The sequence below is a fragment of the chloroplast genome of Brachypodium distachyon, assembly GCF_000005505.3.
Source record: "Brachypodium distachyon chloroplast, complete genome".
In the NCBI taxonomy this organism is placed as follows: Eukaryota; Viridiplantae; Streptophyta; class Magnoliopsida; order Poales; family Poaceae; genus Brachypodium; species Brachypodium distachyon.
Genome location: NC_011032.1, coordinates 24890 through 44158, shown reverse-complemented (window position 1 = coordinate 44158; position 19269 = coordinate 24890). Strand labels below are relative to the sequence as shown.

The 19269-nt window shown below is 37.8% G+C and overlaps 9 protein-coding genes, 1 non-coding gene and 1 further gene across 10 annotated transcripts, besides 1 other annotated feature; 5 read left to right on the top strand and 6 right to left on the bottom strand. All coding sequences in view use genetic code 11, as the record gives it.

Annotated features, from left to right (window-relative positions):
* Positions 1-491: 491 nt before the first annotated feature.
* On the top strand, positions 492-2480 carry ycf3 (photosystem I assembly protein Ycf3). The gene is made up of 3 exons: positions 492-615; positions 1366-1595; positions 2322-2480. Exons 1-3 carry the CDS (start codon positions 492-494, stop codon positions 2478-2480), a joined length of 513 nt encoding a protein of 170 aa, YP_002000488.1.
* A 635-nt stretch (positions 2481-3115) lies between these two features.
* Positions 3116-5368, top strand: psaA (photosystem I P700 chlorophyll a apoprotein A1). The gene has a single exon. The coding sequence runs from the start codon at positions 3116-3118 to the stop codon at positions 5366-5368; it is 2253 nt and encodes a 750-aa protein (YP_002000487.1).
* A 25-nt stretch (positions 5369-5393) lies between these two features.
* Positions 5394-7598, top strand: psaB (photosystem I P700 chlorophyll a apoprotein A2). The gene has a single exon. It carries the CDS (start codon positions 5394-5396, stop codon positions 7596-7598), a length of 2205 nt encoding a protein of 734 aa, YP_002000486.1.
* A 143-nt stretch (positions 7599-7741) lies between these two features.
* rps14 (ribosomal protein S14) lies at positions 7742-8053 on the top strand. Its single transcript has one exon. It carries the CDS (start codon positions 7742-7744, stop codon positions 8051-8053), a length of 312 nt encoding a protein of 103 aa, YP_002000485.1.
* A 347-nt stretch (positions 8054-8400) lies between these two features.
* Positions 8401-8472, top strand: trnR. The gene has a single exon. It is a non-coding gene; the product is annotated as a tRNA-Arg (tRNA).
* A 132-nt stretch (positions 8473-8604) lies between these two features.
* On the bottom strand, positions 8605-10119 carry atpA (ATP synthase CF1 alpha subunit; the record flags this gene model as incomplete). Its single annotated transcript has 1 exon — positions 8605-10119. A coding segment is annotated over exon 1 (1515 nt), but the record flags the coding sequence as incomplete, so codon positions are not given.
* A 94-nt stretch (positions 10120-10213) lies between these two features.
* Positions 10214-11587, bottom strand: atpF (ATP synthase CF0 B subunit). Its single transcript has 2 exons — positions 11443-11587; positions 10214-10620 (listed from the first exon to the last, which is right to left on the bottom strand). Exons 1-2 carry the CDS (start codon positions 11585-11587, stop codon positions 10214-10216), a joined length of 552 nt encoding a protein of 183 aa, YP_002000483.1.
* Positions 11588-12002: 415 nt separating this feature from the next.
* atpH (ATP synthase CF0 C subunit) lies at positions 12003-12248 on the bottom strand. The gene has a single exon. The coding sequence runs from the start codon at positions 12246-12248 to the stop codon at positions 12003-12005; it is 246 nt and encodes an 81-aa protein (YP_002000482.1).
* Positions 12249-12634: 386 nt separating this feature from the next.
* atpI (ATP synthase CF0 A subunit) lies at positions 12635-13378 on the bottom strand. Its single transcript has one exon. It carries the CDS (start codon positions 13376-13378, stop codon positions 12635-12637), a length of 744 nt encoding a protein of 247 aa, YP_002000481.1.
* Positions 13379-13628: 250 nt separating this feature from the next.
* On the bottom strand, positions 13629-14339 carry rps2 (ribosomal protein S2). Its single transcript has one exon. It carries the CDS (start codon positions 14337-14339, stop codon positions 13629-13631), a length of 711 nt encoding a protein of 236 aa, YP_002000480.1.
* A 311-nt stretch (positions 14340-14650) lies between these two features.
* On the bottom strand, positions 14651-19088 carry rpoC2.
* Positions 14651-19088: a sequence feature (similar to RNA polymerase beta' subunit-2).
* Positions 19089-19269: the final 181 nt, after the last annotated feature.

Sequence of the window (19269 nt, the reverse complement as noted above, 5' to 3'; positions counted from 1 at the left end):
AAATTCCTTTTGATCTAAGTTAAGTGGAAGGATCCAGGATTTTTTTACTAGGAATTGCTTCCCCTATAAAAGTTTTAGTTTGGATTTTCCTAAAACCAAAGAAAAAGAGAATGGAAGAATTCTTCTTATTGCATAATAAAATAAAGAAACCTTAGAATTCTGTTTGCATAAGGTACGCTACACCAGACTATCGAAATCGAAAATAAGGTATGAGACAATTAATAACTTTGAAAACACGAAATAGCTGATGAGCGAAGTTGTTGTTGAGAAATAGGAAAGTAGAATCAAACCCAGTCTTAGTCAAATATTTAATATATCTTCTTGTCCAAACAGAAAGAAAAGGAAAAAATTAAAGCTGAGCGGAAAATCCATACCTCTCTTATCGATTTAGAGCATATGGATCGATCTAGTTATAAGAATCAAATGTGTTTGTTTTTATGTTATTTTGTGAAGGAATGAAAACAATTTTATCATAGAATGGGTTGGGAATTATGCCTAGATCCCGTGTAAATGGAAATTTCATTGATAAGACCTCCTCAATTGTAGCCAATATTTTATTGCGAATAATTCCAACAACCTCAGGGGAAAAAAGGGCATTTACTTATTATAGAGATGGTGCGATTTGACTCTTTTTTTTTGTTTTTTTTAGCCCTACCTACACCTCAGTCTTCTGATAAGGAGAGGGGGTTCGCATAGAGAGAACAAAATTAGTAAAGCAAACCCACGCTTTGGGAAGGTGAGGTTAATTAACAATTCCTTCTATCGTGTATCCTCGATTGATGCGGCCTCAGATGCTTCAATTGTAGATTTAAGTATTGAGCGAAAGGTTACACCTAACAGGATAGGTTATGGATTACAGGCCAATCCTACTCTATTAGTACCAATAGGCAGCACATAGGGGAGAAAAGCACTACACCTAAAAATAGGAATCAACAAGAGAAAAACTTTGTTATAAATTAACCCTTTCCTGATCGATATCAGGGCTGGGAAGAATGGTTGGGATAATAAACAACCATCAGGTTTGTACTTTGGATACCCCTATAACCATCAAAGATCGTTGAAGTGGCTAATTCCTCTAAATAGAAGGCGTTGAGAACAAAGAAATTCTTGGAGCTATGATTTTCCTCTAGCATTAATAGAATTCATAGAATTCATTGGTGTTAGGAAAAACCTCTTGCGGGAAGGTTGGCTAGAGATTTCTTGGAAAAATACCAGCCCCTTTCGGTCCATAATGAGACGGGACTAATTTGATTCTATAGATTATTTCGCTTAGTACTATGTACAGAAGGGAGGAGCCGTATGAGATGAAAACCTCATGTACGGTTTTGGAACGGAGATTTTTTGAATAGAATGAACGACCGTAACGGATGTTGGCTCAATCCGAAGGAAATTATGCGGAAGCTTTGCAAAATTATTATGAAGCTACGCGACTAGAAATCGATCCCTACGATCGAAGTTATATACTCTATAACATAGGCCTTATACACACAAGCAATGGAGAGCATACAAAGGCTTTGGAATATTATTTCCGGGCACTAGAGCGAAACCCCTTCTTACCGCAAGCTTTTAATAATATGGCCGTGATCTGTCATTACGTGCGACTATCTCCACTATAGAAAGAAAAAAAGAAAGAATCAAATTTTCTAGTAAATACTAGACAAAAGGGTCTTTCTACATAGGGGTCGTAAAAACAACGATTTTTCCCTATCAGCTGTAGGAAGGAAAGACACTTCACGAGAATCAAAAAAGGAAGAAAGTATGGCCTATACTACTACTCTATGGATAAAGTTCTCAAATTGATAGAGAAAGCACCGTAAAGATCAATTAGTGAGCGACTTGGTCGATACAACTAAAAAAAACTGCTTACTTATCCCATGATATGGGGCAAAGTTTAGGAATCTGCTTATGTAATAGAGCCGATCCACTAAGGGATTAAGCAGCGGTGTAGTATCAGATCCCAAAGATAGTAAGTTCTTTTTTCTTTCTTATCTTATGGGAAAAAGTCTTTTTCAAGGATTCTATAGGGATTTCATATATGAAACCGGGATAGTTACTTTTCAGAAAATTCGAACGAAAGCTCTCGATCTATCTATGCTTCATTCTTCTGAAGGTGGGAAAAAAGATCAAACTGATTAGTTATAAAAATTAGGGTTTGAAACTTAGGTAATTAACTTCTTCTGCTTAACCCAAAAACAAATTGGATCGATTTTTCAAAAATCGAATTCAGTTAAGATAGGGGAAATTAAGATAGCAATTTCTGAGCCGTATGAGGTAGGAAACTCTCAAGTACGGTTCTAGGGGAAGGAACTGCCTATTCCGACCGAGGAGAACAGGCCATTCTACAGGGTGATTCAGAAATTGCAGAAGCTTGGTTTGATCAAGCTGCTGAGTATTGGAAACAAGCTATAGCGCTTACTCCGGGAAATTATATTGAAGCACAGAACTGGTTGAAGATTACGAAGCGCTTTGAATTTGAATAAGACCACGTTCCTTTTTCATATAAATTAGGTCGTAAGATCGAATCAAGAATTTCATTATATCCCGTTCGTCTTTCTTCTACCTTCTATTTTATATGAGATTTTATAAGGATAAACCAGAGGGATAGGATCTAGAATAGAAGTAATAAAGCGAATAAAAAGAGGGGCAATCTAAATACTGCTAATATATCAAGACCATCTTATTAATTCTTAAATAATTCTAATGAGTTATCTTGGAATTTAGAATCAAATAAAAAATCCTATATTACGCTCAAGGAAAGTAGATGTAGATAGGAGCTTATACTCTCAAAAAAAAATACACCAGTTTATTAAATTTTAAAAAGATTTTTTTCTTACATCGGGAAATATATACATATATATATATATTTTTTTTTCAAGATATATAATGTCCGTTAGGCACCTAATCCTTATGTCATAATAGATCCGAACACTTGCCTAGGATTGACTTCAATATATAATTGCTCCAGTGAATAACTATAAAAAAATAGAAGGACGGTAGATAGTAAAGAAAAGAACTAATCATAATATCTATCTTTCAAAATCTATCTTTCAAAGATTCACTAAAAAGACAGTTGGCAGGTCTCTTTATATGTCTTGTCCGGAAAGAGGAGGACTTAATGATTATTCGTTCGCCGGAACCAGAAGTAAAAATTATTGTGGATAGGGATCCTGTAAAAACATCTTTTGAGGAATGGGCCAGACCCGGCCATTTCTCAAAAACACTAGCTAAGGGCCCTGATACTACCACTTGGATCTGGAACCTACATGCTGATGCTCACGATTTCGATAGTCATACGGGTGATTTGGAGGAGATCTCTCGAAAAGTCTTTAGTGCTCATTTCGGGCAACTCTCCATTATCTTTCTTTGGTTGAGTGGCATGTACTTCCATGGTGCCCGTTTTTCCAATTATGAAGCATGGCTAAGTGATCCTACTCACATTGGACCCAGTGCTCAGGTAGTTTGGCCAATAGTAGGGCAAGAAATATTGAATGGTGATGTAGGCGGGGGTTTCCGAGGAATCCAAATAACCTCTGGGTTTTTTCAGATTTGGCGAGCCTCTGGAATAACTAGTGAATTACAACTCTATTGTACTGCAATTGGTGCATTGATTTTTGCATCGTTAATGCTTTTTGCTGGTTGGTTCCATTATCACAAAGCCGCTCCAAAATTGGCCTGGTTCCAAGATGTAGAATCCATGTTGAATCACCACTTAGCGGGATTATTAGGACTTGGGTCTCTTTCTTGGGCGGGACACCAAATTCATGTATCTTTACCAATTAACCAATTTCTTGACGCCGGGGTTGATCCTAAAGAGATACCACTTCCTCATGAATTTATCTTGAATCGCGACCTTTTGGCTCAACTTTATCCTAGTTTTGCCGAAGGAGCAACCCCTTTTTTCACCTTAAATTGGTCCAAATACGCAGAATTTCTTACTTTTCGCGGAGGACTAGATCCAGTAACCGGTGGTCTATGGCTGACCGATATTGCGCACCATCACTTAGCTATTGCTATTCTTTTCCTAATTGCAGGTCATATGTATAGGACCAACTGGGGTATTGGCCATGGACTTAAAGATATTTTGGAAGCTCACAAAGGCCCATTTACAGGACAAGGCCATAAGGGTCTCTATGAAATCTTAACAACATCATGGCATGCTCAATTAGCTCTTAACCTAGCTATGCTAGGCTCGACAACCATTGTTGTAGCTCATCATATGTACTCTATGCCCCCCTATCCATACCTAGCTACTGACTATGGTACACAACTTTCCTTGTTCACACACCACATGTGGATTGGCGGATTTCTAATAGTCGGTGCTGCTGCACATGCAGCAATTTTTATGGTAAGAGACTATGATCCAACTACTCGATACAATGATCTATTAGATCGCGTCCTTAGACACCGTGATGCAATCATATCCCACCTTAACTGGGTATGTATATTTCTAGGTTTTCACAGTTTTGGTTTGTACATTCATAATGATACCATGAGTGCTTTAGGACGTCCGCAAGATATGTTTTCGGATACTGCCATACAATTACAACCTATCTTTGCTCAATGGGTACAAAATATCCATGCTAACGCGCCTGGTGTAACAGCTCCTGGTGCAACAACAAGTACCAGTTTAACGTGGGGAGGTGGCGAGTTAGTAGCAGTAGGCGGCAAAGTGGCTTTGTTACCTATTCCATTAGGAACTGCAGATTTTTTAGTCCATCACATTCACGCATTTACCATCCATGTGACTGTATTAATACTTTTGAAAGGTGTTTTATTTGCTCGCAGTTCCCGTTTGATACCCGATAAAGCAAATCTCGGTTTTCGCTTTCCTTGCGATGGGCCTGGGCGAGGCGGAACATGTCAAGTATCTGCTTGGGATCATGTTTTCTTAGGTTTATTCTGGATGTACAATGCAATTTCGGTAGTCATTTTCCATTTCAGTTGGAAAATGCAATCGGATGTTTGGGGTACTATAAGTGATCAAGGGGTGGTAACTCATATCACAGGGGGGAACTTTGCACAGAGTTCCATTACGATTAATGGGTGGCTTCGAGATTTCTTGTGGGCACAGGCATCGCAAGTAATTCAGTCTTATGGTTCTTCATTATCTGCATATGGTCTTTTTTTCTTAGGTGCTCATTTTGTCTGGGCCTTCAGTTTAATGTTTTTATTCAGCGGCCGTGGTTATTGGCAAGAACTTATTGAATCTATCGTTTGGGCTCATAACAAATTAAAAGTTGCTCCTGCTACTCAGCCTAGAGCCTTGAGCATTATACAAGGACGTGCTGTAGGAGTAACCCATTACCTTCTAGGTGGAATTGCCACAACATGGGCATTCTTCTTAGCGAGAATTATTGCAGTAGGATAGTGGCTAGGAGGATTTGAAAGGCATTATGGAATTAAGATTTCCCAGGTTTAGCCAAGGCTTAGCTCAGGACCCCACTACTCGTCGTATTTGGTTTGGTATTGCTACCGCACATGATTTCGAAAGTCATGATGATATTACTGAGGAACGTCTTTATCAGAACATTTTTGCTTCTCACTTTGGGCAGTTAGCAATAATCTTTCTATGGACGTCCGGAAATCTGTTTCATGTAGCTTGGCAAGGAAATTTTGAATCATGGATACAGGATCCTTTACACGTAAGACCTATTGCTCATGCGATTTGGGATCCTCATTTTGGTCAACCCGCTGTGGAAGCCTTTACTCGAGGAGGTGCTGCCGGTCCAGTGAATATCGCCTATTCTGGGGTTTATCAGTGGTGGTATACAATAGGATTACGCACGAATGAAGATCTTTATACTGGAGCTCTTTTTCTATTATTTCTTTCTACGCTATCTTTAATAGCGGGTTGGTTACATCTACAACCCAAATGGAAACCAAGTCTTTCGTGGTTCAAAAACGCGGAATCTCGTCTCAATCATCATTTGTCAGGACTTTTCGGGGTAAGTTCTTTAGCTTGGACAGGACATTTAATTCATGTTGCTATTCCCGCATCCAGGGGGGAGTACGTTCGATGGAATAATTTCTTAGATGTATTACCCTATCCCCAGGGGTTGGGGCCCCTTTTGACGGGCCAGTGGAATCTTTATGCCCAAAACCCTGATTCGAGTAACCATTTATTTGGTACCACTCAAGGAGCGGGAACTGCCATTCTAACTCTTCTTGGTGGATTCCATCCACAAACACAAAGTTTGTGGCTGACCGATATTGCGCACCATCATTTAGCTATTGCATTTATTTTTCTCATTGCCGGTCACATGTATCGAACTAACTTCGGAATTGGACACAGTATCAAAGATCTTTTAGAAGCGCATACTCCTCCGGGGGGTCGATTAGGGCGGGGGCATAAGGGCCTTTACGACACAATCAATAATTCGATTCATTTTCAATTAGGTCTTGCTCTAGCTTCTTTAGGGGTTATTACTTCCTTAGTAGCTCAACATATGTACTCTTTACCTGCTTATGCATTCATAGCGCAAGACTTTACTACTCAAGCTGCTTTATATACTCATCACCAATATATTGCAGGGTTCATCATGACAGGGGCTTTTGCTCATGGAGCTATCTTTTTCATTAGGGATTACAATCCAGAACAGAATGAGGATAATGTATTGGCAAGAATGTTAGACCATAAAGAAGCTATCATATCTCATTTAAGTTGGGCTAGCCTCTTTCTAGGATTCCATACCTTGGGCCTTTATGTTCATAACGACGTCATGCTTGCTTTTGGTACTCCAGAAAAGCAAATCTTGATCGAACCTATATTTGCCCAATGGATACAATCTGCTCATGGCAAGACGACATATGGGTTCGATATACTCTTATCTTCAACGAATGGCCCCGCTTTCAATGCAGGTCGAAGCCTATGGTTGCCCGGATGGTTGAATGCTGTTAATGAGAATAGTAATTCGCTTTTCTTAACAATAGGACCTGGGGATTTCTTGGTTCATCATGCTATTGCTCTAGGTTTGCATACAACTACATTGATTTTAGTAAAGGGTGCTTTAGATGCACGCGGTTCCAAATTAATGCCGGATAAAAAGGATTTTGGGTATAGTTTTCCTTGTGACGGTCCAGGACGCGGCGGTACTTGTGATATTTCTGCTTGGGACGCGTTTTATTTGGCAGTTTTCTGGATGTTAAATACTATTGGATGGGTTACTTTTTATTGGCATTGGAAACATATCACATTATGGCAGGGCAACGTTTCACAATTTAATGAATCCTCCACTTATTTGATGGGATGGTTAAGAGATTACCTATGGTTAAATTCTTCACAACTTATAAATGGATATAATCCTTTTGGGATGAATAGTTTATCGGTATGGGCGTGGATGTTCTTATTTGGACATCTTGTTTGGGCTACTGGATTTATGTTCTTAATTTCCTGGCGTGGATATTGGCAGGAATTAATTGAGACTTTAGCATGGGCTCATGAACGCACACCTTTGGCTAATTTAATTCGCTGGAGAGATAAGCCCGTGGCTCTTTCCATTGTGCAAGCAAGATTGGTTGGATTAGCCCACTTTTCTGTGGGTTATATATTCACTTATGCAGCTTTCTTGATTGCCTCAACATCAGGTAAGTTTGGTTAATTTAGTTAGTTTTTTTTGTACTGTATTAGCACCTAGTTCATTACTCTTGATAGAGAGGGAGATCGCCTTCTTAGATTTTTTTCTATTTATTTTTCCATCTAGGATTAGAACTGTATATTTGTGAATAATAGTAACAGGACATTATGGCAAAAAAAAGTTTGATTCAGAGGGAAAAGAAGCGGCAGAAATTAGAACAAAAATATCATTTGATTCGCCAATCTTTAAAAAAAAAGATAAGAAGCAAAGTTTCCCCCTTGAGTTTGAGTGAAAAAACGAAAATGCGAGAAAAATTGCAATCCCTACCACGTAATAGTGCACCTACACGCCTTCATCGACGTTGTTTTTTGACTGGAAGACCTAGAGCTAACTATCGAGATTTTGGGCTATCCGGGCACGTACTTCGAGAAATGGTTTATGAATGTTTGTTACCGGGTGCAACAAGATCCAGTTGGTAAGGATAAAATACCCTTTCGTATTTGTATGGATTTCTTGAATTGATGATCGTAGAACAGCCCTCTTTACCATTCTGTATAAATGGACTATTCTATTTGTATGGATATGGTAGAGGGGCGTATCCAACACTCTTTTATCCACTAGTTCTACCCTCCCCTCTTTAGTTTAAGAGGATAGAGGAGTCTGGTAGCTCACAAGTCTCATAACCTTGGGGTTGTGGGTTCGATTCCCACTAGCATTTGTATATGGGTTTTTTTATTTCCTAAAAGAGTTTCGTTCTAACAGTTTTTTCTCGGAACAAGAAAATACTAATGAAAAGCGTCCATTGTCTAAAAAATACTAATGAAAAGCGTCCATTGTCTAATGGATAGGACAGAGGTCTTCTAAACCTTTGGTATAGGTTCAAATCCTATTGGACGCAATCTTATTTCTATCTATTCTTTAAATAACTATATTAAAAACTAAGAAAATTTTTTTTGATGATTTAAATCAAAAATTTTTCTCAACAATTCCTCTTCTACTAACAAGAGTAGACATGCTAAATTTATGTTTGTTCCTGAAGGGAAAACCGTTCGAGCTGTTCCTGAATAGCTTCCTTCAAAAGGATTTCCGCTTGCTCGGTGAATGTCTTGCTAGAAGATATAATTTCTTTGAATTGAGGTTTAGTATCTTTTAGGTTTTTACGTAACTCACCTAGAAATTTATTTACCTGTTCAATTTCTAACGAATCAAGATATCCTCTCGTTCCGGTATAAATAGTAGCTATCTGCTCTTCCACTGGGAGAGGGTTTGCCTGGGATTGTTTAAGCAATTCCCTTAATCGTCGCCCCCTTGCCAATTGATTCTGACTTGTTTTATCGAGAGCAGAGGCGAATTGTGCAAAGGCTTGTAACTCTGCGAATTGAGCTAGTTCCAATTTTGATTTGCCAGCTACTTGTTTCATGGCTTTAATTTGAGCCGCGGATCCTACTCTGGAAACAGAAATACCCACATTAATAGCAGGTCGAATTCCGGCATTGAATAGATCCGCGGATAAGAATATTTGTCCATCTGTAATGGAGATTACATTAGTAGGAATATAGGCAGAAACGTCTCCAGATTGAGTCTCAACTATTGGTAAAGCGGTCATACTTCCTTCGCCTAAAAGAGAATTTAATTTAGCGGCTCTTTCTAAAAGGCGTGAATGCAAATAAAAAACATCCCCTGGATAAGCTTCACGGCCGGGAGGTCTTCTTAATAAAAGGGACATTTGGCGATAAGCTTGTGCCTGTTTGGAGAGATCATCATAAATTATTAAAGTATGCCGTTCGCGGTACATAAAATACTCAGCCAGGGCGGCTCCTGTATAAGGAGCGAGGTATTGTAATGTAGCAGGTGAATCCGCCATTTCAGCAACTACAATAGTGTATTCCATGGCTCCCTCCTCATGGAAAGTAGTTACTACTTGAGCCACGGAGGATGCTCTTTGACCAATAGCTACATAAACACATATTACATCTTGCCCTTTTTGATTGAGAATTGTATCTGTGGCTACTGCTGTTTTGCCAGTCTGTCTGTCCCCAATAATTAACTCTCGCTGACCGCGCCCTATAGGGATCATCGAATCGATAGCAATAAGCCCTGTTTGAAGGGGTTCATATACGGAACGCCTGGAAATTATACTTGGAGCAGGGGATTCAATTAAGCGAGATTCCGAAGCTATAATTTCACCTCTCCCATCTATAGGTTTAGCCAGAGCATTTATAACACGACCCAAGTAAGCCTCGCTCACGGGTATCTGAGCAATTCTTCCTGTTGCTTTTACAAAACTTCCCTCTTGTATCATCAACCCATCGCCCATTAATACAATCCCAACATTTTTGGATTCCAAATTAAGAGCAATACCCCTAGTGCCTTCTGCAAATTCGACTAATTCACCTGACATTATTTGACCAAGACCTATAATACGAGCAATCCCATCCCCCACTTGAACTACGCGACCTATATTCTCAATCCCTATTTTCCTATTATATTGTTCAATACGTTCACGGAGAATTTTATGAATTTCGTCGACTCGAAGAGTTGCCATTAGTGTTTCTTGACTCTTTTTTTTCGGAAGCTAAGGGGAAAAATAATGCCTAAATTCTAAACGAAAGTAGAAGCTCAAGGCCTTATTAATTTCATTATCTCTTCCATTCCATGGACCCGAGAATGCCAATATTAGCACGAATCGTACGGAAATGTAACTCGGTATTCAAACAACTATTCAGAGTTCCTAGAGCTCCTTGTACGGCCTGCTGGAAAACCCGTTGTCGGACCTGATTCATTGCCCTTTGTTTTTCAAAATAAAGGGTTTCGTTTTTAGACTTTTCTAATTGTTCCAAACTAATAGAAGTAGCATTAATCAAATTTTCTTTTTCTCGTTCTATCTCAGAGTATCCATTCATTCGATACTCATCCGCTTCTAGTTCGACTTTCTGTAATCGAATCCGAGCTTTTTCGAGCTGCTCAAAGGTCCCTCTACGCAATTCTTCCGAATTTCGAATAGTACTCAAGATCCTCTGTTTTCGATTATCTAATAAATCTTTTAATGAAAGTAGATTATCTTGCTATTAAGTTTACAACTTTTATGATCTCTTCCCGAACCAAACATGAATCTTTCGATTCATTTGGCTCTCACGCTCCTTTTTTCTTTTTTTGCTATGGCTATTTCCATATCTTTTTTTTAAGTAATGAGCCTATCCTCTCTCTTCTATTTTATCTTTCTATTTCAATATACTGAAACCTATATAAGATTAGATAAATATTAAGAGGACTCTTCCGCCTAGATAAAAATCTATCATGGTCAGCAAAGTTGTTTCTTTATTTGTATTTGCACTTTACTTAAGAATTTCAATTTCATTAAGAAAAACTAACGAAATAAATAGAAAATGAATCGAAGTCTTTTTTTTCTTCAAATCCAAAAAATTTCTCTTTTTTTATTTTATACATAGGTTGTCGATTCGGCATTCGATAAAAAAGGGCAGGGTGCCTCCTTTTTTCTAGTAAATAGTTCAAACCATTTTATCGATATGAGTGTTCTATATCAGATAAATTCTACATTAGCTATTTCCCGTTTAAAGCATTTCGGTACTAATACTAATATAGGTGTAGAAAGAGTACCCCTTTTTGCCTGGACTTCAAGCAGTTTAGCTTTAACCGTGTTAATAGTCTCACATTAATTGGTTTATAGAGAATCAAAGTTGATTTACCAACGAGTCGCGAAATGCTATGGTTCTTCCATATGATTTCTGAATTTATTCAGAAGTAATTCGTCGAGATTGCGCACCCTTATTTATCCGAAAAATACTACGAAATATTCTAAAGTGCAGTCGGATAGATCCAACCTATTCTTGAAATAGACAACTCGCACACACTCCCTTTCCAAAAAAAATCAAAACACCAACCACTACAGTTAGATTTATTAGATTTGTTGCTAAAATATCGGTATTAAGCCCGAAACTGCCAGCGGATGGCCAGTGAGCTAAAAAAACGAAAGAATGGGTTACATTTTTCATATGCTCTCCTCTTATAGATAGGACGAACAAAGTTTTTGATCACTTGCTTCGCTCGCCCTTTTTTGATCGGTTTTTTTAATGCAAATAGATTCAATCTAGTAATTTATTTTAGATTAAGTCTTAGGTCTCGTTTGACCTGTGAAAGACTTCCTTAAATAAAAGGAAAAGGACTTTCCACTTTCCTAAACTAAGGATGGGAAGGAAGAAGGCGAGCATATACTATAAATTAATCATACTCAACTCAGCCCTTCCTGGGTGGGATATTGTCTGTCTCGATAAATAAAAAATTCCCGGAATAATAAATAGGAGTAAATTAAATAAGGTATTGATATAATTGGAATTCCAGAAACAAATAACAATTGACTAAAAAAAGAAACAAAGTATCTAATCGAAAGAACTTATTTTATTTTTTCGATTAAACAAAAGGGTTCGCAAATAAAAGCGCTAGTGCCACAACTAGTCCATAAATTGTTAAAGCTTCCATAAAAGCTAGACTAAGCAATAAAGTACCTCGTATTTTACCTTCTGCTTCTGGCTGTCTCGCAATACCTTCTACAGCTTGTCCGGCAGCAGTACCTTGACCAACCCCAGGCCCAATAGAAGCAAGCCCTACGGCCAATCCAGCAGCAATAACAGAAGCAGCAGCAATTAATGGATTCATGGTGAGTTCCTCGTGTCAAAAAAAAGAAATGGTTAAGGATACAATCAACCAAGAAATTCTTACTTCTAAGCTCTATTGGGGAGAAGTAACTAAAAAGTACAAATTGAAAAGATAATGTGAATTGTCCGAACTACATAGAGGGAATTCGATAGATCGGATTAGATAATCAATCTAACTTAGGAATATATAATATCCTATATACATCTGTTTCTTCTATTTGGTTTGCGTATTTTCTCATTTTCTATTGAATCGGATTCTAAGTCCTACAACTCTAAGTTGTATATTCATACGCATTTCTAACAATTTTTTGCAACCAAGCGGATTATCTGGAACCATGCATGAATTGAGCTAAGCGGAAAAAAAGACTATTTCCAAAACTAGTCAATTCAATGATGACCCTCCATAGATTCACCTATATAAGCTGCGGCTAATGTTGCAAAAATAAGAGCTTGAATACCGCTTGTAAATAATCCAAGAAACATGACCGGTATAGGGACTACTAAGGGGACTAAAGAAACAAGAACAACAACGACTAATTCATCTGCCAATATATTCCCGAAAAGTCGAAAGCTAAGCGATAATGGTTTTGTGAAATCTTCCAGGATGTTGATTGGTAAAAGGATTGGGGTTGGTTTAATATATTTCTCGAAATAGCTCAATCCTTTTTTGCTAAGACCCGCATAAAAATATGCCGCTGACGTGAGTAAAGCTAAAGCAACAGTAGTATTTATATCATTCGTGGGCGCTGCTAATTCCCCGTGGGGTAACTCTATAATTTTCCAAGGTAAAAGAGCACCCGACCAATTCGAAACAAAAATAAAAAGGAACATAGTTCCAATAAAAGGAACCCAGGGACCATATTCCTCTCCAATCTGAGTTTTGCTCAAGTCTCGAATAAACTCAAGAATATATTCAAAGAAATTCTGACCGTCGGTCGGGATGGTTTGTGGATTCCGAACAGCTATGAGAACTGAACCTAGCAAGATAGTAATTACGACCCAAGAAGTGATGAGTACTTGGGCATGAATTTGGAAACCTCCTATTTGCCAATAGAAGTGTTGGCCTACTTCTACACCTGATATATCGTATAACCCCTTGAGTGTTTTAATGGAACAAGGTATAATATTCATATTGTCCTCTGATAAAAATTGAACTTCAAAAAAGGTATTGTTTTGATTCAACCATCTCTTTCTCAACTCAGCAACTTGAAGTATTAATGTTATATTTAGGGTACTAAGAAAGCACATCAGATCATAATATATATCAATACCCTCTAATATATATCAATATTCCCCTTCTTTTATCTATGCAAAACAAAAAAGAATAGTAAGTGATTCCAGAAATCTATGGAGTTGCCCAAGAATTCACTATTCTTCTTAATTAAAGGTTTCTTATATAGAGAGAACGGCCCTCACAAATAGCAAATACTAATTTGTTAAGAATCAATCGAATTGAAGTCATAGTGTCATCGTTGGCTGGAATCGATATATTCGCGAGATCTGGGTCACAATTTGTATCAACTAAAGAAATAGTAGGAATCCCCAAAATGGCACATTCCCGAAGAGCTATATACTCTTTTTGCTGATCAAGGACGATCACAATGTCTGGCAACCTCGTCATATATTGGATCCCGCCGAGATATCTTTGCAAGGTAGATAATTTTCTTTTCAAGATTGCCACATCTCTTTTTGGGAGATGGTGGAATTTTCCCATCTTTTCTTCTGCTCTTAAGTCTCTAAATTGAGAAAGTCTAGTTTTCGTAATTGACCAATTCGTTAACATACCACTGAACCACTTTTTATTAACATAATGACAACGAGCCCTTATTGCAGCTGATGCTACTAAATCCGCTGCTCTTTTTTTGGTACCAACAATTAAGAAACTTTTTCCCTGACTTGCTGCATCAAAAACTAAATCACAAGCTTCTGATAAAAAACGAGCCGTTCTAGCGAGATTTGTAATATGAGTACCTTTACGCTTTGCCGAAATGTAAGGGGCCATTTTAGGATTCCATTTCTTAATACCATGACCAAAATGAACTCCCGCTTCTATCATTTCTTTCAAATTGATGTTCCAATATCTTCTTGTCATTTTTTCCACACTTCCTTTTTATTTTTTCTTTTTTTCATCCTACCATTCCATTAGGGAATATCTTTTTGAAGATTAAGAAAGATCCGAAATAACTTGAAATATATAATAATTGTTCCGAGGGAACCTTCTACTGAGAGTTGGCTATTCATACATGATATAAACATAACCTTAATGAATTAACTGACTTCTTTTACTTAATAAAAATCTCACATTTTACCTGTTAGTGTTCTAAGTCTAAGTTCAAAAGTATAGTAAAGTAAAAAAGTATAGTAAAGGTAAAGTAAAAAAAATCTGCTTTATGTATCCTTAAATGGTTATAAATGGGGTAAATGGGGGTTCTGATGTCTCATCGAAATTGTTTGTTACGTCAGAATCAGAAGAAACTAATTCTGTATGGAGAAAGAAAAAATCTCTCATTTCCGAAGCGAATATATTTTTTTTTTTAATTTCGAAATAAAGATTCTTGTCTTGTGGGGAACGATGCACAAATTTTTGGAATCCAGTACCAACAGGTATAATTCCCCCCAGAACTACGTTTTCTTTTAGGCCTTTCAACCAATCAATACGACCTCGTAGGGCAGCTTTTGCTAAAACCCGAGCAGTTTCTTGAAAACTTGCTTCAGATATGAAACTTTGGGTATTAAGGGAAGCTCTTGTTATTCCCAATAAAATTGCTCGATAATAGATCGATTCATCCAAAGCTCGTCCTGCTCGTTCCGCTCGTAATAGTCCAATTAACTCCCCAAGTGAAAAAACATTAGACATTCCATCTTCGGAAACCCGCACTTTTGATGTTACTTGGCGTATAATAATCTCTATATGTCTATTATGGATCTGTACCCCTTGGGATCGATAAACCTTTTGGATTTTATTAACCAAAGAGATACGACTTTGGGCTATGGTTAGCTCAGCTCCAATCAAGAATCCCCAAGGGACACCAAGAATTCTTGGTATACGCTCATTCCAATCCTCAATTCTCCTTTCCAGATTCGGAGATAATGAATCGATTGAACGCGCTTCAAAGATTTGTTCCACTTTTGGAAGACCTTGCGTTATGTCACTCGATCTCGATTTTTCATATATAAACGTAACTAACCTATCTCCCTTGTAAAGGATTTCTCCATAATGACCATTAACAGTTGCCCCTGTAGTGGCCAAATAAGGTTTAGCTTCTCTTATAATAAAGGAATCCATATTAACAATGAAAATTTGACCTGATTTTTTTATGTGCGATTTAAATAAACATACATTTTCACAAATAAATTGTCCAAGGTGAATTATTGCCAATGTGTTCTCCCAAGAATCATGATGGGCAAAGTGATAATTCAAAAAGAATGTATCCAACAGGAGATTACTATCGAAATTAGAAATCCTTTGATTTTCATCTATTAAAGAATATTTAAGTCCTTGAAGTACTTGGAAGGTTTGTTGTAAATTGTCAAGCAACAAATATTTTTTTAACCGGCTCTGATTATGCGTTAGTAAATAGTAAGATGAAGGAAAATTCAATATACTAGGTACAATAGCCCCTAGGGGCCCGAAAATATCTCGAATAGGAATTTTAGGATTCGATTCTTTTATTGCATTGGGATGTTTTGAATTCTTGAATAAACCAATTCGAAAACAGTTGGATGCTGACAAAATCATCAAAGATTGGTAGTCTTTATTTCGATTCAACAAGGTGCCAATAGTTTCTTGATATTGGCTAAGTGATTCAATCTTTGCCTTGGAATAAAAGGAATTTTTATTGGTGCGATCTAACCCATTAGGGGGGATCGGCCCTACACTTGTCCTATCATACCTTTTTCGTGTATATGAAATAGTGGACTTGACTAACTCAATTCTTAGGAAATGGCGAATAAGATCATTCGCTCTTACCCCGACAAGGGAAGCACCAGCCTCCTCTTTTTCTTCTTGTTCCCAATTCACTACTAAGCAAGTTCTAACAAATTGACTAGTTGTTTGATAAATTCTTTGAGTTAACTTGCTATTTTCATGAGAAATAAAATTGACAAGTCGAAGTTGGAGATTATCTTCTTCTTGCAAGAGATCCTGTGGGAAAAGTGTTGCTAAATTTATCCCTCCGTCGATTTCATATGCGACTGCAGGGCGAACCGAAACAAAATACTTTTCCTTGCTCTTGATAATTTTTTTCCGTTGAACATAGACCCAATTTTGCCTTTTTTTTGATTCCTTAGAATCTTTTTTTTGTCTTTCTGGTGGTATCAAACAGCCACCTAATATCTTATCCGCCTCTTCAGGAAAATGAATATCTCCGGAAAATATTTTGAGTTCCGTATGGCTTTTTTTTCTCTTCACTCGGACCAGTCCACCTAGTCGACTTCTTGTATTTTTTGTGAGTTGTGTATCCACCCCAATAATACTATTGTCGCATACCTTTAGGGATGAAGATCTCGGCAAGATATGCAGTTCTTGAAGAATGAAAAAAAACCGATCTACTTCTTTTTGGTATTTTATACTAAATTCTTTTGTTCCTTGATGCTCAATCAAATCCTCCTTTTTTAAGATGGAATCCTCCTCTGGGCTCTCATATTCGTCTTCTGAGTCTTCTTCTGAGTCTTCCTCTAAAGTCCTCCCATATTTGTCCTCTGAGCTTTCACCCAGGCTCTCGTATTCGTCTTCTGAGTCTTCCTCTAGAGTTCCATATTTGTCCTCTCGGGTCCTATATTTGCTCTCTGGGCTCCTATATTCATCTTCTGAATCTTTCTCTAAAGTCCTATATTCGTTCTCTGGATTCCCATATTCGTTCTCTGGGCTCCCATATGCGTCTTCTAGGGTTTCATATTCGTATTCGTCCTGTAGGATCTCATTTTTATATAGGGTTTCATATTCGTCTTCTAGGGTCTCATATTTGTCTTCTGAGTATTCCTCTCGAATCCTATATTCGTCTTCTAGGGTCCTATATCTAAATTTAACAATTCCTGAACCCTTTTTATCTTTTCTGTATTGTGGATCATCAAAATAAGCAAAAATAGTATTTCTACGTAAAACACCCATAAAAGGTATTTCAATCGAAATCCCCAAACAGGATATGAATTCTTTCTCTTGTTCTTGATGATATTGTAATGGAATGGCGAGCCTATTTCTTCGCTTTTTCGCCAACAAATCCGAACTATCTTGAAAAATAGAAGGATAGATAAAATTCCAAAGGCCGTTGGACATTATTCGATTCGACGTTGAAGAATCAAGAATTTCCCTATCTTTTTTACCATAAGTATTCATTTGATCTTGATCCTTGTGGAGTGAAAAAGACCCTATACTGGATCTGCACATACTTACTGACAATATCCATAAATGACTTGTTTTTGGTAATCGACGAGGATTACCATATTGATATTCGGGCGCATGATAAACATCAGTACTCCAGTGCATTTCTCCGTCTGATTCGGAATAAATATGTTTTTGTACCCTTTCTTTAAAATGTAAAGTGGACGTTCCGGCACGAATCTCCGCAATTACTTGTTCGGATTTTACATATTGATCATTTTGCACTAGAATCAAGCTTTTTGAGGGAATATTCACACTATATAGAATATCCTGACTCTGAATAGTAACATGCAAGTCTATATAACATAGAAAAGCAGGCTGTCCATGACGGGTACGTGTGGGGTGAACCAAATTCTCATTGAATTGGATTTTTCCATTCGAAGGGGATCGTACAAGGTCGGCAGTACCCCCTGTGAATACTCCGCCCGTATGAAAAGTTCTTAATGTTAGTTGAGTCCCAGGCTCCCCAATTGATTGACCCGCAATAATACCTACGGCTTCTCCCAATTCGACCAGATCAGTATGAGTAGGACTCCGACCATAACATAATTGACAGATCCAAGAAGTGCTCCGGCAAGTAAAGGGGGTTCTAATATATATTGGTTGTGCTCGAAATGGTTGTGCTCGAAAAGCAGTTATGAATAGATTGACTAATCCAACTCCAATGTCTTGATTTCGAGCGGCCATGCATCGTGAACCGATATATATATCGTCTGCTAATACACGACCAATGAGTGTTTGGACAAAAAGTTTTTCCGTCATCCCATTTTGAGGACTCACAGAAATACCTCGTATAGTACCACAATCTCTTCTACGCACAATAATATGTTGAACTACTTCAACAAGTCTACGTGTAAGATATCCTGCATCTGCTGTTCGTACAGCAGTATCCACAACCCCTTTGCGGGCTCCGTAGCAGGAAATTATATATTCGGTCAAAGAAAGTCCCTCGCGTAAATTGCTTTGAATAGGTAAATCAATCATTTGTCCTTGAGGGTCCGCCATTAATCCTCTCATACCTACTAATTGGTGTACCTGAGATGCATTTCCTCTGGCTCCTGAAAAAGACATTAGATAGACTGGATTAGAAGGATCTGTTATCCGAAAATTCGAATTCATTTCTTGTTTCAAATATTCACTTGTCGCATACCATATCTCAACGGATTGGCGTAATTTTTCTACCGCGTGTACAGCCCCATAATAATAGTGTTTCTCCAAAAGAAAACTCTGTTGTTCCGCGTCTTGGACTAACCATCCCTTAGAGGGTATTGTTAAAAGATCCTCGATTCCTAACGAAATCGATGTAGTAGTGGCTTGATGGAAGCCCAGAGTCTTTAGTTGATCCAGTATATGGGATGTATATCCCATTCCGAAATGATCTATTAATCTGCTAATAAGTCGTTTCATACCAGTTCCGTCTATTTCTTTATTATGAAAGACCAGATTGGCTCGTTCCGCCATACATAAGTACCCCCTTTTTCGGCTGAGTAGGATTCGAGAATTGCTGAGTAGGATTCGACAATGGGCGTGAGTCAGTGATTCGAAAATTTAATTAGCTTCATTTTCTCAATCTCAATCTGGATTCGCGCGGCAAAAATAAAATGATGATACTAAGGAAATCGGAATGCCCCCCGAAAAGGGC